Source organism: Cimex lectularius, unplaced genomic scaffold, assembly GCF_000648675.2.
Source record: "Cimex lectularius strain Harlan isolate CLEC.00 unplaced genomic scaffold, Clec_2.1 scaffold327, whole genome shotgun sequence".
NCBI classification, from domain to species: Eukaryota; Metazoa; Arthropoda; class Insecta; order Hemiptera; family Cimicidae; genus Cimex; species Cimex lectularius.
The window spans coordinates 44,173-64,635 of NW_019392865.1; the positions used below are offsets into that span (position 1 = coordinate 44,173).

At 37.1% G+C, this 20,463-nt stretch overlaps 1 protein-coding gene across 2 annotated transcripts in view; it reads right to left on the reverse strand.

The window, feature by feature from the left end:
* Positions 1-20,463, reverse strand: part of LOC106670222 (protein lozenge-like) — a 73,538-nt gene that overhangs the window by 21,217 nt on the left and 31,858 nt on the right. Inside the window, exon 3 of one of the 2 annotated variants that reach the window (XM_014400341.2) lies at positions 19,219-19,320. In XM_014400341.2, coding sequence (XP_014255827.1) covers positions 19,219-19,320 — 102 coding nt within the window. Of the gene's footprint in view, positions 1-19,218; positions 19,336-20,463 lie in introns of both variants that reach the window. The other variant, XM_024228860.1, reaches the window with a different exon arrangement.

Here is a 20,463-nt window from a genome sequence, read left to right on the forward strand (position 1 = left end):
ACGTAAATAAAATAATAAACGTAAGTTTCGTAATTCTTTGAATTATGATTTAAAACATAACCAGATGACAGAAAAACGTATATCATGTTTACCATAATCCTTGATTGAACCTCAAAGGTTATGTTAAATTTGTATTAATTAAAATATGTATAAATCATGTAATAAGAGAAAATATTTGTACTTTTAAAAACGCTTCAGTTCTTTTAAGATGATTCAGGTGCAAGTGGAAGTTGATTATAGTAAAATAGGATTTAAAAAAAATTATAAAGTCATAATACATGTTTATTGGACAGATTCTAGGCATCCCTCACATCTTTACCAGATTTTGGACGGTTAAAGGCTTAGAAATCCTCTGACAGGCCGTCCATAAAGGAAAGGTGGAGAAGGTGAAAATTGAAGAGTGCTGGCAAATGGGAAATACGAGAGGGAAAGCCATGAGTCGCGGAACAACATTTATACTGCGGTCGTCTACTCGTATTAGGTGGTCGTGGGATATGACAGCTGGCCAACCCCCAACTTACCTAAACACTTCATTCCAGCTCACATATCAACCCCAACCCCCGAACGAGCTCCCGCCCCGCCGACAACCCCGCTACTCATTTATTTTAGAACAATCCTAATCCGCTTTCACCTAAAACCCTTGACGCCCTACGGAATTAATTATTATTCCGCTTAATGGAATTTTAACGACTCTCAGAACGGATTGTTTCTTAAGACTCGAGATTAAAGTTTGCATTCACGAGGCTAGATGTATATCGGTTTATTATCGATGAGGTGGGTACGCGGTGGATTTGTTTTCGTTTCATCACACCCAACCGACGTGTTCTATTCACCTTCATTTTATTCCTGGCCTCTAAATATAGAGACAACTTCGACGTACTTAGAATTGATAATTGATGGTGAATTTTCTTAATTTAACAAAATCTCTCTTCCAGGAGGAATGAAAATAATAGTACGTAATTAACACTTAATTATTTTCTCATTGCAAACACCAAATCAGACCTCAGTGGCTACCCACTGTGAATTTCTACTCGAAAAGAATCAAAAAGTAGCAACAACAATCGTAAAGAATGAATAATAACAGAAATTGTAAGGGTTTGACCTAAGGATCACACTTATGCAGCTTAATATTTTTAATTTGAATTTGAGTTATTATTAAACCCATCTCACTTTTTATAACATCATATAATAGATAATTCATATATATATGTGTGTGTTGTGTCCGGCAAAGTGAAAGGTTGCTCTATGTGTACCCTCGTTGAAAGGTGCATTCCTTGGTTCCATATAGAGAGCGCGTAAGAATGTCACTGGTGATTGTGACCGACCACGGCAGAGATTATCTGATCCCTGAGTTGTTTTATTACATGTAGTAATGATATTTTTATGTCCCTGAGGTGTGGTAATAGAGTGAATGTATTTATTAGCGTAAATGTGTTGAGTGAAAGGTCCTATGGCGGAATATCAAATAGCCCATCGACGCCCAGTTAGTTATTTAATAAGCGTAAAGGTGTACTCCACCACCCTAACTGTGTGAATGGTATGTAAATAGGATATATTGTATTTAAGAGTGGGTGAGACAGTGACTGGTTTAAATTGGAACTGATTGCATTGGGGGTGAAATTGACCTAGCTGTTTATAGATCACACCTGACACCTTGGTTAACTGCGGGATTTTGTAGGCTCAACTTTGAGCACGCGTGTAAGTATGTACCAACATGAGCAAATTTGAGTTTATATAAATCAGCAATCTTATATGTGTTGTAAGTACTAACAAATTTTACTATCTTCTTTTTACTTTGATAATGATAATTACTTTAAGCATAGTAAAACGAAGATAATAAAAAGGAAAAGAAGAAGAATGAAACGAAATAACCTAATAACTTATTAAATTCACTAGTTTTCGTGGTCCGCTTGACTAATTAATATCTCTCAATTAATTAAGTTTTTAGTTGAAATAAAAAAGTCAGTGTCACGAACAGGATTCGAACCCATGACCTTCGGCTAGATACGCCGCTACTCTACCACTTCAGCTATCGTGTCTTCGATTCGCTCGGACACTAACTTCCCATCTCAACCCCACCTTTTGAATTTTCCCTCTTTTTGCCATTTTTGAAATGTCGTATAATCCATTTGATTCTCGGCGACAAATGAGAAGGGGGGAAGTAGTGTCCAAGTGGATCAAAATCACCATAGCTCAGGTGGTAGAGCAGTGGCGTATCTAGCCAAGGTCGTGGGTTCCAATCCCGCTCGTGACACTGACTTTTCTATCTCAACTAAAAAACCTTAATTAGTCAATTAATTTTTCCACGCAACTTATAATCATATCTGAATTGCCCATCATAAAAATCTACCACCTGGTTTTCGCAGGAAAAATGGCCAAATTTGGAAATCCATATTTTCACAGCCTTTTAAATCTCAAACCTGCGCTAGATCTCATTTTTTAGAAAATTTTACGCTGAACAAGATGTTTTTTAAATGTTTGCCTACCTTCAGTCGTTCGTCAGTAAACTCCAAAATTCGGGAACGTGTTAATTTTTGCACTTTTTTAGAAAATTTCAAATTGAGCTGTGAAGCCAGGAAAACACCTTTGGAAAAGCGCTCTACAGTAATCGATAGGAAATTTTTATAAGCTTTCAATTATTGGTCTTCCACTTTGTCTGATGTCTCAACCGTTTTCGAGTTATTCTTACTTATTAAGCCATCTTGTTCAGAATAAAATTTTCTAAAAAATGTGACCTAGCTCCAGTCTGTGACTTAAAAAAACTGAGAAAATATGCATTTCCTAATTTGGCCGTTTTTTCCTGCAAAAACAAGGTGGTCAGTTTTTGATGGACAGTGTATTTATTATACAAACAAAATAATGAAATTATATCGCCCTATTATTAAAAGAGAGTAAAAAAGACTCACCTCAGGAGCCGGGAACGCTTTTATAACAGTTATTTTAACTTTTCAAAGTAAATAACGCCTATCCTCTCATGTACAAAATTGCACTCATAACCTACCAACCTTTTATTGGACTTTACTCTGTTCGATGAATCCATGGCTCAGAGAACCAACTTTCTTAATTGTTTTACAATTAATTAAGGCACGACAGGGATTCGAACCCAAGACCTTCGGCTTGATACGCCGCTGCTTTACCACCTGAGCTATCGTGACCTCGATCCACTCGGACATCAACTCCCCATCTCAACCCCATCTTATGAGTTTTCCCTCCTTTTGCCATTTTTTTTTTTTTTTTGGGGGGGTTGAGATGGGGAGTTGATGTCCGAGTGGATCGAGGTCACGATAGCTCAGGTGGTAGAGCAGCGGCGTATCAAGCCGAAGGTCGTGGGTTCGAATCCCTCTCGTGCCATTAACTTTTTTTCATCTCAACTAAAAACCTTAATTAATTGTAAAGTATTAATTGGTCAAGCGGACCACGAAAATAGTGAATTTATTAATTGTGTCTGGTCATATAATGGGTATGTAACACCTTAATTAAACCAGAAAAACATATATAATACATTTAATAAGTTAATTGATTGATTGGTTTATATAAGCTCTATTCCACATAAACATGTACATATATGTAAACTGGGCTTATGACTTCTCATCCGCCTCAGAGTGCTGGCGGTCCGAGTTCAGATCTCGGTCTTATGCGCCTCACCCCGAAGTTAGGTTCCAGGGGCTGTAAACAGTAATTTCCCAATACATTTTTTCATGTTTAGATTACATCGTACTCACTCATATAGAATTGTGAAGTACTTGATATCCGTCCCCCGTTCACACACACTGTTTAACTAATCTAATTGAATATCGATGAGACACTCAATATTTCTCATACTACAATTCGCTCCAACAAATACATTTACTCTCAATATACAAAAAGTAAACACAAAACAAGATATATCCCAAGTACTATAAGCAATACCCTGTTTCCTCAAATAATCCGAACAGATCCAAATACTTGCTACCGTGCGCTTTAATTCTGATAAATGGTGACATCCTACACGCACTCTATAAGGAGTCAAAATGAGACCAATTGAAACATATCAAGCAAAGTTTTTCTAAATGCCGGCTTTGGCCCAATACTAAGTGTCCCTGTGTCAAACTAATATGGCCTTTCTTCGTCGGGTGATTATGATGCTTCTTCTTCGGGAATAAAATGTCATACACTATATTATTTAGTATATACATTTAATATCATCACTTATATAAATATGTGTGTGCAGGCGCGTATGTACAAAGGTTGACCTGCATGCATAGTGGTTATTGGAACAAAGAAAAACATTTATCCATATTTGTTTAGTGACCATAACTGACCATATTAATTATTCCAATGAATTGTTCTTTTCATCTAAGGTTTTTGGTTGAAATGAAAAATTAACGTCACAAGCAGGATTCGAACTCACGACCTTCGGCTCAATACGCCGCTTTTCGAATCTAATTATAAAATAATTAGAGAGGCTCTTGCGAGTCAAGAGCACGACCGGTAGATGGCCCTCAGAGAATCTGAGCAGGAGACGAGGGATCGTCCTCACCCGACTGAGGATTGGCCATACTCGGTTGACACATGGGCACCTGCTTTTGGGCCAAAGCCCGCGCAGGTGCCCTTTATGCAGAGAAAGTCCCACATAATAGAGGCGTGTCATGCCTTGGCTCCATACAGAGAGCGTGTAGGCATGCCGCCGGATTTAAGAAGAGTTCTCGAGCATGGTAGCGAGTTTCAGAGTCCCCTGTTCCGCTTTTTAGGGAAAATTGGGTTTTTTTTATTGTATATAGTATGTCTTATGTGTTATGTGTCTATATGTTTTGTCTGTGTGCATGTACTTATTAGCGTGAATGGCGAGGGGTGAGGGTGAATATAACGTCATCATCGCCCCTCGAACGATGAAAGCGGGTGAGTGTGTGTTCGGGGTCGATGGCGGAATATTTATAAAAGTACCCCATCGACCCCAATCTAGTTTAGTTTAAGTGTAGGTCGGTGGAGGAATATCAAGTACTCCACCGACCAAACGGAATGAGTGTACTGTATGGATGTATTTAAGTGTATGAATGTATTTATTTGTATGAACGTGTATAGAATATAGACTTAGTGGGGGCTGAAATGACCTAGATGTCGGAAGCCCCGGAAAAAAAATAAAATAAAATAAAATAATAATTTTTCATCCCAATCATAAACCTTAGATGAAAAAAATAATTAATTGATGTTGACGCTCAAGAAGCTTAATTTTCTTGTTGTTTTCGGACCAAGGTTCGCCTCGGGAGGCCTTGTTTAAATCGCTGAGGGCCCTATTGTTTTTATTTTGGCAAGCGATAACGCCGGTATCTTCGGCCTTTGCACGGGAGTAAATTAGTCTCTCGCTTGCTTGGGTCAGCACAAGACGCACTGTTTACCGAATCGATTATCGAACCTAATATTGATTTTCTTTGGACATTCACCATCGATTTCTTCTATTCAACACCGTGTCGTCACACCACCGACCTTACGGACTACGTCAACTGTATCGTCATCCGGCTCTACAGGCACCTTCGTCGACGTGGAACCCAGCAGGAACCTCCAGCTCAACACCGTTTATTTTGATTGCTTGGAGAAGCGAGGAGACATCCCACCAAGTACTTTTTTTTTTTTTTTTTTTTTTGTAAAACCCTGGCCAGTAGGTTTGATTATGAATTATTTTCGATAATTAAAGAAATTTCTTTTAATTTTTTACTTAGTGTAAATAAATTATAAATATTCAATTTTTACTGTAAAGTGTTATCAATCTCCCCTTTCTTTTTCCCAAAACCTCTTAAGTATAATACATAGTTGCCACCTTTTTAAAAGAGAAATACACAACAAAATTTAATTGTATCTCTTGAAACGGGTACGGAAGTTTGCAGGGTCAATTAATATCCGCCCTTCCCCCCAACAATTGGAACAATTAGTATAGTCAATTATAGCCACCAAACAAATATAGAATAATTTATTAAAAGAAGTAATTCACTAATATTAACTTATTAATTTAAACTATTAGCTTTATTAACAGCTCCCCGTGGCCAATTCATAATTCGCTGAGAATCGAATCGTGATTATACGAAATTTGAAAAATGGCAGAACGGAGGGAAAATTGGAAAGGTTGCACTTTGAGATGGGGAGTTGGTGTCCGAGGGGATCGAAGTCACGATAGCTCAAATGCTACAGCAGCGGCGTATTAAATCGTAGATCGTGGGTTCGAATCCCGCTCGTGGCGCTAATTTTTCATCTCAACCAAAAACCTGATTAATTGGAAAACATTTATATTTAAAAATCTATCGTAATAGGCGTTTTGTACAATATAATGAATTTAATATATATCTACTGTCATATATGAGTCAAGAGTCACTCCTTCAAATTTCAAATTATCAAATTTATATTACATGTATAAATATATATTTCAATGTACAAAGGTTTGGTCAATGATGTCTACTAAAAACAAGTTCTAACAGCATTTTTGTTAATTAGTAAACAAAAAGAAGATCAGCGCAAATCTTTTCATAAATAACGATGATCTACATAACTTTTTCTTTGGGGTTTATTCTTCTTCTTTTTTTATTATTTTTTTTTTTATCCAATATAAAATTGGCTAGTTAGTTATATTTTCAAAAAAGGCGATGAGCGATTTTCCTCCACTTGTTTTTCAAAAATAAGAAAGTCTTAACTCATATATTTGGTTGCCACTCTCTCTGTTTTGGAAGCCGATTTTGGCAAAGTTCTAAAAATTAATTAGTCGGAGAGTCGCAAAGGCTCACGTTTAAACTTGGCGTTAATCTAAGTAAGTACCCCCGTAGAATCTTAGGATTAACCGTGTAGACGTCCGTTGGCTGGGTGGCGGAGAGAGGGGAGGCTAAGCAAGATATCCCGGACTTTTCCTTCTTTAGCTAATCCGGACTTAACTGTGGGCGGAGGGTCCGCCGCTCCTCTCTAAAACTTTATCGAGACCGACCGCCGGTCTGGAAATGATTGTCGGTCCTGGGGCGGTTTGCGTGGGGGTGAATCACGAGGGGGTGGTCAGCTATGCAAAGTGGGTACGTGCGATCTCTACATATCCACCCCTGTACTAAACATCGCGAAAGGGTTGAAACACCATTCACAGATCGCTCTGACCAGTCCGTCACGCTGACCACTCCGCCCAACTTTGAATCTGAGGAACAATTTATAGGTTATTTTAAAAATAAAAATGACCTATTAAATAAAAATAGAATTTTGAATCTGTTCTGCCATCGATTTACTTTTACTTCAAAAATATCATTACTCTACATTATTAAATTCATTTAAACTAGTGAATTTAATAAGTTAAATGAAGTATATCATCACTAAAGCTTTCCCGTGGCCATTTCATTTGTTGCCGAGAATCAAATAGATTATACGACATTTGAAAAACGACAAAAAAGAGGGAAAATTCGAAAGGTGGGGTTGAGATGGGAAGTTAGTGTCCGAGTGGATCGAAGTCGCGGTAGTTCAAGTAGTAGAGCAGCGGCGTATCTAGCCGAAGGTCGTGGGTTCGAATCCCGTTCGTGACACTGATTTTTTTATCCCAACTAAAAACCTTAATTAATCGAACCCTATATTATATTTTCCAACAAGACATCCACCCCAGGTTCAAATACAACTAAAAAATCTTGAATGATTCAATTTTACGAGATTACATTTTAATTTTAAAAATCAAGAGTATAATTTACATGTGTTTAATCGATTCAATTATTTTTATTACTATTGTTTTCTGTACAAATTTACATTTTTGCAATTTAAGAATTTGTTGGTAGATATAATGAGTCTGAGTCCATCAGGCGGATGGAGATGGGAGAGACGGCCATGTTGGTCATTTTTTAAATTGTTAGCGTTGTGTAGGAGATCCCGAGGCTACTATCTATGTAGGATTGTTGAGTGAGCTTTGTTCTGGAAGAAAAACTTGGAGTGGAAGTTGTGGAATCGTGCTTGGATCGAGTCCATCACGAATGGGACGTCTAGGTCATCGTTGATGGTTTGGTTAGTAATGTGGAATGAAGCGTTGATGATCCGACGGAGGACTTTTGATTGAACAGATTGGATTCTGTGAATGATGGATGGCTCGGCTGAACCACACAGCTCGACTCCATATGTCCAAATCAGTCTAATTGGTGTCTTATGTACTGTTGATTTGTTGTGCGGATTTTGGTCCAATTAGGCGTCTGAATTGTCCTTATCTTCGGATCAGTTCTTGCCTTTTTTACACGTATGTAGCCTGTAAATCTACGGTACAAGTAGAACCCAAGGTATCGGATTTGCTTGGATGAGGGTCGTACCTTACTGTATATGTGTACTGTTGGGTACTTCTAAGTGTGGACGTCAACGACGCAATGGAATAAATTTATTTATATAAAAACCTCTAATTTTATTCTAACTTAGTCGTATCCGATCAATCTGAAGTGTCTCCAAGCTATTTTAGTCTATTCGAGCGTTTTATCAAATTCAATAGTAACTCTTGCCTCACCCTGCTTATATCCTTGGCCAGCTACTCAGAATACCAAACAAACCAAAGAAATCTAATCACTTCAAGTTTCTGTAGTTTTGTCCAGTTAATTTGGTTTCTATACTCTTTGTATATCACACGCTTTTCGATTTCTGGCCATCTGCAGCTCGTGGTATCAAGGACTTAAAGAGGGAGAGGCTGTCTGTGGAAGGCCGACCCAAAATCGGAACTGGTCAAATACCGAAACTCGCTTGAAAAATTAAAATGTCCAGAAAAGACCAAACTTCATCACTCCTTAGACCCCCCCCCCGAAAAAAATAAATCTTACAAGTCAAATTTCAATATTGTATTCACTGTTCTTTGCTAAATTAAGATTGACTTTTTATTATTTGTACCTTAATCGTTTTTGTTTTAAAATAAAAAATAGTGATTGACATTATAAGAAGACCAGAAATAAAAATGTAATAATTGTTGATTTATATGTAGCCCTGTTAATATTTACAGTAGGTAGAAATTATAAACGTTAAGGTTTGAAAATTAAGCCGATGGTACTTTATTTGATAATAATCGAAGGGTAATGACTTACAACAAACAAGACTACATACAAGTTTAAGTAAAGTTGTTTCAAAAGGACAAATACTGTGCCAGAGAATGGCAGAAATGTAAAAAGTGGAATCTTTCTTTCCCTTCCTCTTCGACTAAAAAAGAAGACGCTAAGTAATTAGGTAAATGAAAAAGCCCATCTGGGCTACCAAGGATTAATATAATTACTGTGATAAAAGGCGCAATCAGAAGAGGGAAAAGGGGTGAAATCTTAGGGTGGTGACGTAAGACCGTTTAAACACAATGTAATCCAATTGGGAGCCTTTCCCTGAATACAGAGATGATTGCTGGTATTTTTTCACCCCCGGCGGGTTGGTTTTAGGGGGAGAGACAGCCGAGGGAGCAAATTGACAAGGACACGTAAGGGGGTTAATAGCATTGAGCAACTGTGTTAGGCCTTAGGTAAACACTGCCAGGCAGCCCCGGCTCATTCAATTACAACGGGCTATATGCTGACATAGGACGTGCAACATGCACCTCTCCCTTTCGGTAAACACCACCTATATCTCGGTTACTACACCTATATCTTTGACGCCTTCGTGTCGCGCAATTTAACCCTCCAACCTGATTGGAAAATTCAATCCTTTCCTTATTTATTTCGAGACGGAACATCAATTCGGATGTAATAATGTCTCCAATCTAGGTACACAACAAGCTGTCATTGATTTAGACCTTAGATGTCTGCCAATCTAAACTTACATAGTTTAACAAGGTTTTGTTTGAATGTTGCTAATCTTAATTGTCTGTCGAATTGTTTCATTTAATTTGAATTCGATAACATATCGTTAAGGCGAAATTAAATTAATCACAAAACACCACAAAACAAATAAAACTGAATAGAAGAAGATTTCACAAAAGTGGTGGTTTCCAAGCGACTGAAAGTTTAATGAATTTTAAAAAGACAAAATTATATGAAACAAGCAGATTTTTTGTTGATTGTTGACAAAACCAAAATTTTAACACGCGTCTTAAAGATTTGTCAGCATTTTCAAATAATCTTAAATAAGTCACCATCTTGGGTGTACATATAACTAAACTAAAGGGACAGGTTCAAATGATAAATTGCTTAAAAAAACTAAATTCTCTTCTTTTCCTTCTGCGATGTCTTGCAAGTCAAGTTTCCAGTCAAACCGTCTAAATTCATACAATGGTTATTTCCATTCTTACATAAAATATGCATTAGTAACATGTTCTCCATCCTGTCAACGGGAAAAAATACAAATTTTGGGTGGTTCGGATTTCAGAGAAGACTAGACATGATTTATTACTCTTAAAATTCTAACTTGACTTAGTCAATATATACCAAACTTTTTATCACATATGAACCATGACAACACCACTTCTAAAATCAACAATAATCATAGTATAACACTCGTTATGGTGACAACCCTTTCAGATAAAGCACGTTATCTATTGGATGTACAAATTTTATAACATTTCAGTCAATGCAAAGTATCAGTCTAAATATAAGTTTAAATCTGTTATTTATATGCATCCATTGTTACTTTCTATGAAGAATTCCTAGAGAAAGAGATGTTAGTGTAAAATAATTTTTTATAAAACTGTTGTTATTGTCATAAAGTAGTATTGTACGTATGTTGTTATTTTAATTGCTGTTTATTTCATATTTATTAAGGAATGTTTATTCTAATCTAGTCACTTTTATTTGAATCTATTTTATCCTAGTTAGTCTTTTATTTGCCTAAATGGTGATGTTTTTAATTTTTATCGATACTCATTCGTTTTTTTTTTTTTACTTATTACATTTTTTTTAAACGAGGGTCCGCAACAGCAGAGGTTATATCAACCCTCGGGGTGCCGGTTTTTTTGAAAAAAGCCCATTTGTAATGCAGGGCCACTGGATTCGAATCCGGGACATTTACCTTACAGTGATGAGCGCCGTGTCAACGCCTAAACCGTTGCGGCCACCGACGCCTCCTGAAGTTTCAGTTCAAGTTTTTTCGTTAGTAGTTAAACAATAAGTAATTCACTAGTTTTCGTTGTCACTTTTAGTGAATTTAATAAGTAAAAATGAAGTATACCTTCACTAAAGCTCTCCGTGGCCATTTCACATGTCGCCGAGAATCAAATAGATTACACATTTGAAAAATGGCAAAAAGGAGGGAAAATTCAAAAGGTGGGTTTGAGATGGGAAGTTAGTGTCCGAGTGGATCGAAGTCACGATAGCTCAAGTGGTAGAGCAGCTCCTATCAAGCGGAAGATCGTGGGTTCGAATCCCGCTCGTGACACTGACTTTTTTATCTCATCTAAAAACCTTAATTAATTGAATAATAAGAAACATTGACTAAGCTAAATTATCTATAATTCAAGTTATTATTTGACCTAATTTCTGTAATTTAATGTGTATGTTGTTCATGTTAAGATCTTGTTTTTATGCCATGCATTTTTTTTAGCCTTGATTTAATATTGACTTATGTATACCATGTTCTGGGTCTGGCAAAAAACTATGATTTGATTTGATTTAGAACTGTCTTTAAATCAGCAACAAGTAACACTAATTAAAAACAAGAATAGATACATTTTGTCAGTACTACAATGATTCTAACGCTGTCTTTTTATTTATAACTTGTGTCATTATTACTTTCACTGTCAATTGATAGGAAATCCCGCAGCCTTCGCCTCTTTAATCGATGAAGGGGGCGCGAAGGACTTCATAGGATGATAGTTTCTAGATATGTGCAGTGGTTGGGAGGTTTTTATGATACTTAAGGTAACGGGAGCGTATTATCATGGACGAAAGTGTTTTTATTACCGGCAGCGTAATTTCGACGAGGAGGTGAATATTTTACTGCATGTTCGCGAAAATTCGAATTCCTCTCTCCAAAATGTTGGAAGGGTTTTAACTCGTTAAAAAAATAAAATTAGAGTTGTATTCCCGGCTTACAATTTTAAGCCGACTCGCTCTCGTCTTATCCAGGGACTTCGGGGCTCTGATTATGACAAGCGTCTAACGTTCCTTGCACAAATGTCGATTTGGGAGGCTGAAGAAAACGACCTTCATACATCCTTAGACTGATGAATCCAAGTTCACCTCTAATGGCATACTAAACCGTTGGAATTTTCGAACGTGGGCAGAGGAAAATCCGATAATTTCGTACTCTTGTCATCATCAGGTGGTTCACAGTATCAACGTTTGGTGTGCAATTCTCGTAAATAAATTAATTGGGCCTTATTTCGACGAAAATAATTTAAATAGTGCTCAGTTTTTGATGAAGGTTTTACCAACACTATTAGATGATGTTCCTCTGCAACAACAAAAAAAAATGTTTCTCCAGCTTGGTGGTTGCCCCGGCACAATTCTTTGCAGGTGAGAATTTATTTGAATCGTCACTTCTGGGATAGGTGGATGGGACCTCATGGCCCAATCTTTTGGCCTCCTCGGTCACACGATTTAACACCACTTGACTACTTTCTATGGGGCCATTTAAAAAACAGTGTCTACCACAACCCAGCAACCTTAGTTAAAGAACTTCGTCAAAGGATAGAAAATGCTTGTCTATCCATCTCCTCTGACTCTCGGAGCACCGGTGAAGAGTGGTTAAAAAGAGCATATCTTTGCATTTTTACGCAAGACACAACATGTTAGAACATGAAATGTGATATATAAATAGTAAACCAAATGACCAAAATGGGAGATTTTGAGTTTGACTTGAAGAAAAAGAAAGAGAAAAAGTCTCATGATTTCTTGTGTCATAAAGGTATTCTGCATAATATGTGTTATTGCGTTGACGGAAACATGACCCTTAATGTAAGTAAAGTGGTGAATAGAATGCAATAGAAAAGTATGTCGAGTAGCCATACATTCTTACATGTTAAAAAAAACGTACTTGGTTAGAAGGGAACAAACTATCGTCTGATATTACAATTTTTTTGCATAGGAAAAACCGTGCACAAATACAAATAACTGTGCTTATGAACTTAATATGAGAAAAAGCTTCATGACTGGAAACAGTTCTTACGAGAAGTACGCCTCTTCTACAAAACTTCCGAAAAATTGGTGGCCCTAACAAACCCATTGAAATTTGTGTGGTGATTAGTGACCGTTAGTCGATGATTATTCGGTTATTATTATATATTTGATTGAATATAAAAAATATTTTTTGCATTGTATAAATTCACTTTTGTCCACAGCCTACATGTATTTGTTAAATTTAAACAATGTTTGTAAATCCCAGTCTCTGAAGATGTTCTCAATAAAGATCGAAACGTTGGCACGATAAAGAAAATGTTTTTCTGAAACCTACACCAGACCGCACCTCACGATTTCCGAATAACCTATCGAAATTGTTAAATCATGTTTTTTAAAATGGAAGAACCACTTAGGCCTAAACTGCAACAATGTTAAGATAAACAATGTTTCACGTGCGTTGTACCCAATCGAACTACAATGCTTTTAAGTATAATTAAATTTTGGTAATGGTTATCGATATCGAATTTTAAAAGACATTAAGTTATTTTATTGTAAACAAAGTGGTCATATAACAGGAAAGACCTAATAAGATTAATAATTTATAAACAATTAGCTAATTTGTAAAAAAAAAATGTGAAAACAACAAAACGAAAAAACAAATGAGATTGACTTCTTCTATATTCAGTGGTAGGTCTGTGATTTTCATTTACCCGAGACCCCTTTATAAGTTTGCAAATGTCGAAAGGAAAACAATAAATCCTTCCGTAGTGAAGATGACGAGATGGCGAAATGTGACTGACCAAATTGATCAAAAAAGATCAAACCACATACTCATTAACCGCAAAACCTCAAGAATAAGTCTTCAAATTAAACAAAAATGAGAGAAAAAACTTAAACTGATAGTGCAATATAAATAAATACATATATACAATTTTAGGACGATATGAGTAAGATTGATGTTTATAATAAGCAAAATTAAATTTCATGCGACACAACCCAATCTTTTCATACAAAGAAAATAAATTTACTAACGGAATTCATAAATTTTATTTTTCAAACAGCACAGACGTGTTTTAATAAACGAATTAAACTTAAAAAAATTGCCGAGTGTCGAAATAATTAGGTGCTGATTATTGATGAAGGGTTCAAAGGCAAAGGCGGGAGGCCGCAACCGCGAGCTTTCACTCCAGTTGCACCGCATCTCAGCCACAACGCCGCAGAGGTCTTGTTAAAACAATCTTTCGACAAATAATCCGAACCGATTTGCACGCCACGACTGTGGGCTGACTCCAAACAATTTGAAGCAGAAAATTATGTAAAAAAAGGATCGGATCTCAACGGAAGGCGAAAAGCACTCGTAATTTAATGATAAAAATGAGGAATGGCATACGCCGACGAGTGGGACGAAACGTTTCTGATGGGATTTAAAGAAGGGGGCAGATGATACGGCAATTTGGCAGCAGGTAAGCAGCTTACAGCGGTTTCCATGGAGGGCCTGCAGGTTAATATGCCGGTCCCTCGGCCTCAGAGAGGCTCTCCCTCATCAATCTTGGATCAGAAATACTTTGTTTTATCAGTTACACGAATCGCATGGAATAAAAGCACAATCCCTAATTGAAATGGATTTCGAAACATGCTAATTTTATGGACTGGGAACGACAAATTTTCATTCAGCCCCTACCTCCTGACTTTATATAATGCAAACAGATGTTTAAACGAACGTAATAAAGGATAATATCTACAATAATCTTTTATTATAACGATTTTATTGATCGCATTTTCTCATTTGATCTGCGGAGTGATGAACCTGTAGTTTTGGTCGTTTCCAATAATTTTGTCGTTTTGGCCTGGCAGAATTGTTTCGGCTTCTCGCATCTTCAGTGCTGGGCCTGTGAGATATCTTAAATATCTTGAGTCGAGTCTCTTGTAAACTCATGGAAGTGAGTTGGCGTTATCTTTGTCTATTTCTTTTCTTCTTGAATTTATATAATGACTTAAATGGTGTCAACGGACTTTGGACTTTACCCCGAAAGGTTGACGCTCCCCGATTTGCTTTTATTTATTTATTTTCATGCTTCCACTTGTTATTACACACATTTCCTTTAAATTTTACTATTTTTGTTTCATTTATTTATTTACATTTTTATTTGACATATTTACACTATCAACAAGAGACTACTATGTCTATATTATAATGAATTGGGCAGTTTATTTTAAGAATTGAGATTCCAGTAGTAAATCTTTATCAAAGTCATACATTGCCCAGAAAAAAATAATGTTTCCAGTTTTAAATCGACAGTAAGGTTGCTATGATGTTAATCTTAAACAAACCCTAGGGTCTACCTCAGAAGATTTTTCCTATACCGGGTCGAGGAGGTACCGTCGCTTCCCAACCAACAGGAGTAGCTTACGACCGCTAGATCATTTCAGCCTCCAGCGCAAAATAATATCTAGCTAAAACATACCAACTTCTACAGTACAGTCGCACAAATAAATACATTCACACCTATGTACATTCCACTCATTCTGATTAGTAGGTGTAGTCCGAGATATTCCTCCATCGACCTACATGCAATATTATTAATCTAATCCGAATAAGGGTCGAAGGGGTACTTTTATAAATCTTCCGTCACCGAAACTAATCGAGTGTGGGTCACATCCTCCAAACCTTTCTCTGCATAAGGGGCACCTGCGTGAGTTTGGCTCAAGAAGAGTTGCCCGGGAGTCAAGCACGTATGACCTATTCTCAATCGGGTATGGTGGTGGACACTGTTGTGCTGGTATAATGGTAGTTTCCAAGAATGTCAATTTTTCGTCAGTTTTGTACGTGAGGGTTCTTCGAGATTTTATTTAAAGTGAGTCGCGTAGTTTGATTTTCTGTTCATATTCTTAAATGATCTATGTCCATATAATTTACGTATATATTATATACATATGTATATATATATTCACGTTCTTTCTTGTCTATATATTGTAGTTTAATCGTTTCTGACTATTTTCGCCATCTTCAGTGCACAGCATGGTCATAAGCAGTGAGAGGCAGAAGATGGTTGAGTCTGACAGATCAGAACTTCGAAGATTACGCTGACTACAATAATCGAACCAAACTACATCTCTTTTAAGTCAATTCCGAAATCCACATTATCATAAGCAGTAAATAATAAGCTCTATGCTCTCCCTTACGACTGAATCGCATAGCTATACAATAATATAACAAAAATTATAGATATCTTTTTTTAAGAATTCCCCTTTACTTAAGGGCACGTTGCTAGCGAAAATCTCAACTTGTCGGATCGATAAAAGGTCAAAGATGCGAGGAAATGATGGCCGGATGATTAACGGAGCCTACACTTGCTTTGAGCACAAGTTATGAATTTGATCGGTCTCGTGTGAAGTGAGTGTTAATTGGTTAATCAAGGCTCAAAAGGGCAATTTCCGGCCGCGGGCCAACTTGGCCCTTTTGGCCCTAACTATCACTTTCGGAACAGTTTCGGACTAATTTAATTGGGCCGAGTGAACAGGAATGTTAAACGTGTTAATTGCCTACAGGGAAACTAATAATTGCGTTGAAAAAGTTAAGAATTTTCAGATTTTTTTTTCAACCAGTTGCAGTCGGTTTTTGAGGTCTGGCCGCAATATAGACGAAAAACCTTTCATTGAGAGTTCAAAGTTCAATTACACTTGCGAAATTAGAAAAATTATTTGACGACAATAAAAAAGTTATCAACCAGGTAAACGGAAAAACAAAAGATTAAGAAAATAACAAATTTTCCAAAATATATGTCGTTGAAAAGATACCTTTTGATTCTGAAATTGATAGTAAAAAAAAACATATTCATATCAAAACCTAACATAAAAACCATGATCACTTTTAAACAAGCGAAGAAATATTACTATCCATAATTAGTTCAAACGTTGTATTTATAGAATTAATATTAACAAGCATGTTTAGGATCCAACAAGGTGTTGTCCACACCATCTCCTCTGCCCTAGAGAACGAAGAATATTGCTTGTGCGAGGACCTAGATTAGCACAGGTTTTGATAGTCTGGCAACCGAACATGTTTATTAACTTATCCTTAACCTAACTGACCGCTGCTTCAGAGTGAGATGCGGCGAAGACTTGTCGGAAATCAGACCGATACAAACCAAAGTCCCGCAAGGGAACATTCTTGGTCTCATCCTTTATATTATCTAAACTGCTGACCTACTTGCACAATCCAATGCCACTAACACCACAAAGCTCTAGCTCAAATAATATCGAACCTACCTCCAACATACAAGAACACCTCGAGCTCATCGAAGACTGGTGCAAAGGAGGACAAGATTGAAAGAGATAAATGTACTAAGTGTAAGGTCACATTGAAAAAGCAGTCGTGGTCTCAACTGTACATCAACAACAAAGGGATACCGACTTCCATTCAAGTCAAATGTTTAGAACTATACTTAGGCATATGATTCCTCATATGACCTCATATGAGGTCGCAATATCATCGCGCACCTGCCACACGTTTAGATTCTCAAGAAAGGAGCAACACACCTCCGCTCTCTCAAGTAATCAGTGTTAATCCTGTGAGGTTTAGTGACTTCTCCCGAGGGGGTGGGCCGACATCTATGCACCCGACCGTATGCCGCATAACTATTAGAAAGCAGCTCACTCGATACTGAATGCATCAGTTGACTACACTATTATACTATCTAGATAGAGAAGGTAACTATATCCCAGTGTTGGGGCCCCACCAGCTTCGGAACTGCCGGATCTGCTCCGGTCGCGGTTTTTTTTATAGCGGAATTTCTAACCACCTCCTAGAGAAGCACTGCCTTCGGTAAAGGAAGCCGATAAAAGTACAACCGAACAACAGACTCTAGTCTAAGTACCACCGTCTCCGTGAGATCACTACGATTCCAATACCATGTAGCGTACTACCGGGCTTGGAATGTGGATGTTTGCGCTACCCTGTAGTTCATTTGGTTATGCACACTCCCCCGTCTTTGCAGACAGGAACTGGTACCCTAACCCATCTGTCATAATGATCGAGTGCTCAAGCAGCTGACTCAAAAGCCAACACACGAATACTGCTCTAGCTTAAGAGAATTCACCACGGTCTGAGAGCTATACCACTATGTTTTGCCTGTAACCCCTCCCCTGCAACCATGGGTTAGGAAAGGTGTATACCTAGACAGCAGATTGACGAGGTATTCCCATACATAACTTAATAGACAACAACTTAACAGAAGATTTTGACAACTACCAAGACTTGTTGGACCGCAATTTACCTAAACCGACACTTATACAAGACTTTACTACTACCACTTCGGACATGCGGAGTTGAGCTGTCGTGTTGAGCCAGCCATCCAACATCCAGCGCATCCAATCCTTCTAATCAAAAGTTCTCAGACAAATCATCAAAGTACTTAATCCGTCTCTAACGAAACGTTCCTCAACTACCTCAACATTCATTTTGTCAACGAATTGATCCATTCCCGATTTTTAAAGTTTCACACCAACCCTCGATCCATCGTAATCCTACTGCTCGAGCCCGACCTGCCCCAATCCCGACAACCTGCCACGTCGCACCTTAATCCTTCACACTGATTGCCAGCATTGGCTAGTTTCTAGTACAAACACTTTGCATCAAGGTATGGTCATGAAGAAGAAGAAGAAAGCAAATTTAGTTACTACTAAATTATTATTATTGTAGTAGTAAATACTACTAAATTAGTTATTACTAAATTAGCAACTAAATTTGCTTTCTTCTTCTTCAACACCATACCTTGATCCAGAGTGCTCGTAAGTAAAAAATGGTCGATACTTCTAATACTGAAACTAATTTCTAAAGGCAGGTGACCTCTGGGTAAAAAACGGTAATATGTACAAATATATATAGGCTACAAATAAATAAATGAAAAGGTTTTAATCTTTAGTAAATACAAAAGAAACACTCTTTCCAAATCTGAACACAGCTTTCTCGATAAAAAAAGTTTCTAAAATCCTTCGTAAATTAAATTTTCTAAAGTGAAATCATAAAAACAGTATTGGCTTAAAAAAACATAATTTTATTTGGCTTTCAACAAACATGTATTTTTGTAGTTTGATATATTGACCGAATTGGAAATAGAAACCTCAAGTAGACTATCCGGAAAGTTAATATTCAACTCGTAACTGTTAGCCGGCGACTAACTTGCCAACTAATTTATGAACTTAATTAATCAACTGGTTAAGAGAGTAAACATACCTGAGAGTTTGAACGGAAGGGATTCCACTCGTTGAGGGTCTATGCCGCCCGGAAATGGGAACGGTCTTGGCCCAAAGTGGAACGGATGGAAAGACTGATGTCCTGGAACAAAAAACACTACGTTAATTCAACATGTTATCCTATCAATAAAATATAAACAAGTAAAATTTCAAGTAATGGTGTATATTTGCAAGATGTGTAAACAATACGAGATTCAAGCTTTCAATTCAGCTGTATGATTTCTCTGATTGTTTCTTCTAGAAAAAGTTTTATCATAAACATATTTGATTTTTTAACTATGAATCGTGCGTTTCTAAATGAGCAAACAGTTGTAAAGTATGTTAAGTGTAAAGTATTCGAAGAAAAATGAGTTTGTAGATTAATGTTAAACTAACCAAAAATTCTTTTTTACTTATTCGGTTTCAAGCATTTAGTCTGATTATTGCAATTTTCTGATACTCATGGTCCCGAGAAACGACATGAACAGGATATTTGAGTTCAAACAAAATTTCCAAATAAATCTAACATCAAAACATGAGAAAAAGAGGGAAACCTCTCCTATAAGATTGGCACCATCTGCTGGCCCAAGGATGGATCTAGAACGCAGGAAGGTCGGGGCAGGAGTGTTTGGTCCCAGAATCGAATTCTCAGAACCAATGGAAAAATATCCAGTGTCTTTGAGACTGAAGTCCCTGCAATTAAGAGATGTACTCTGTTAAATCTCTAACAAATGGTACAAAACCTAGAATACAGCTATAAGTTCAAACAACATTACCTCTAAGAGCTGAATTGAAAACTAAACTAAATAGATTAGGTTTGAAGAATAAAGTCACTCTCTTCTGGATCTCAGGACATGTGGGATTAGAGGGCAACGAGAGATCGTACAGCCTTCCAATGAAAGAAGCTGGTATATCGCGGACAGTTCCTGAGCCCTCCTGTGGCATAGGAATCCACACTAACAGTGAGCACCTTAGACAGAAGGATAAAAAGAAAATAAAGGAACAATAATAAAGCAACTCACTCGCATAAACAATCCAAGAACCTTCTAGCAGATTTTGGAAGGATAGAAAGAACATAATGCATTAAAGGAAGCAGAAAAACTTGGAATCCTAACAAATCCTTAACAGGACGCTACATATTGAATTAGCATCTGAAGAAGATTGGTATACCACATCACGGCTCATTCTGCAAGGAAGCAGATGGAACACCAACACCCCTACTAACAAACAGTAGTGCCACAATTAC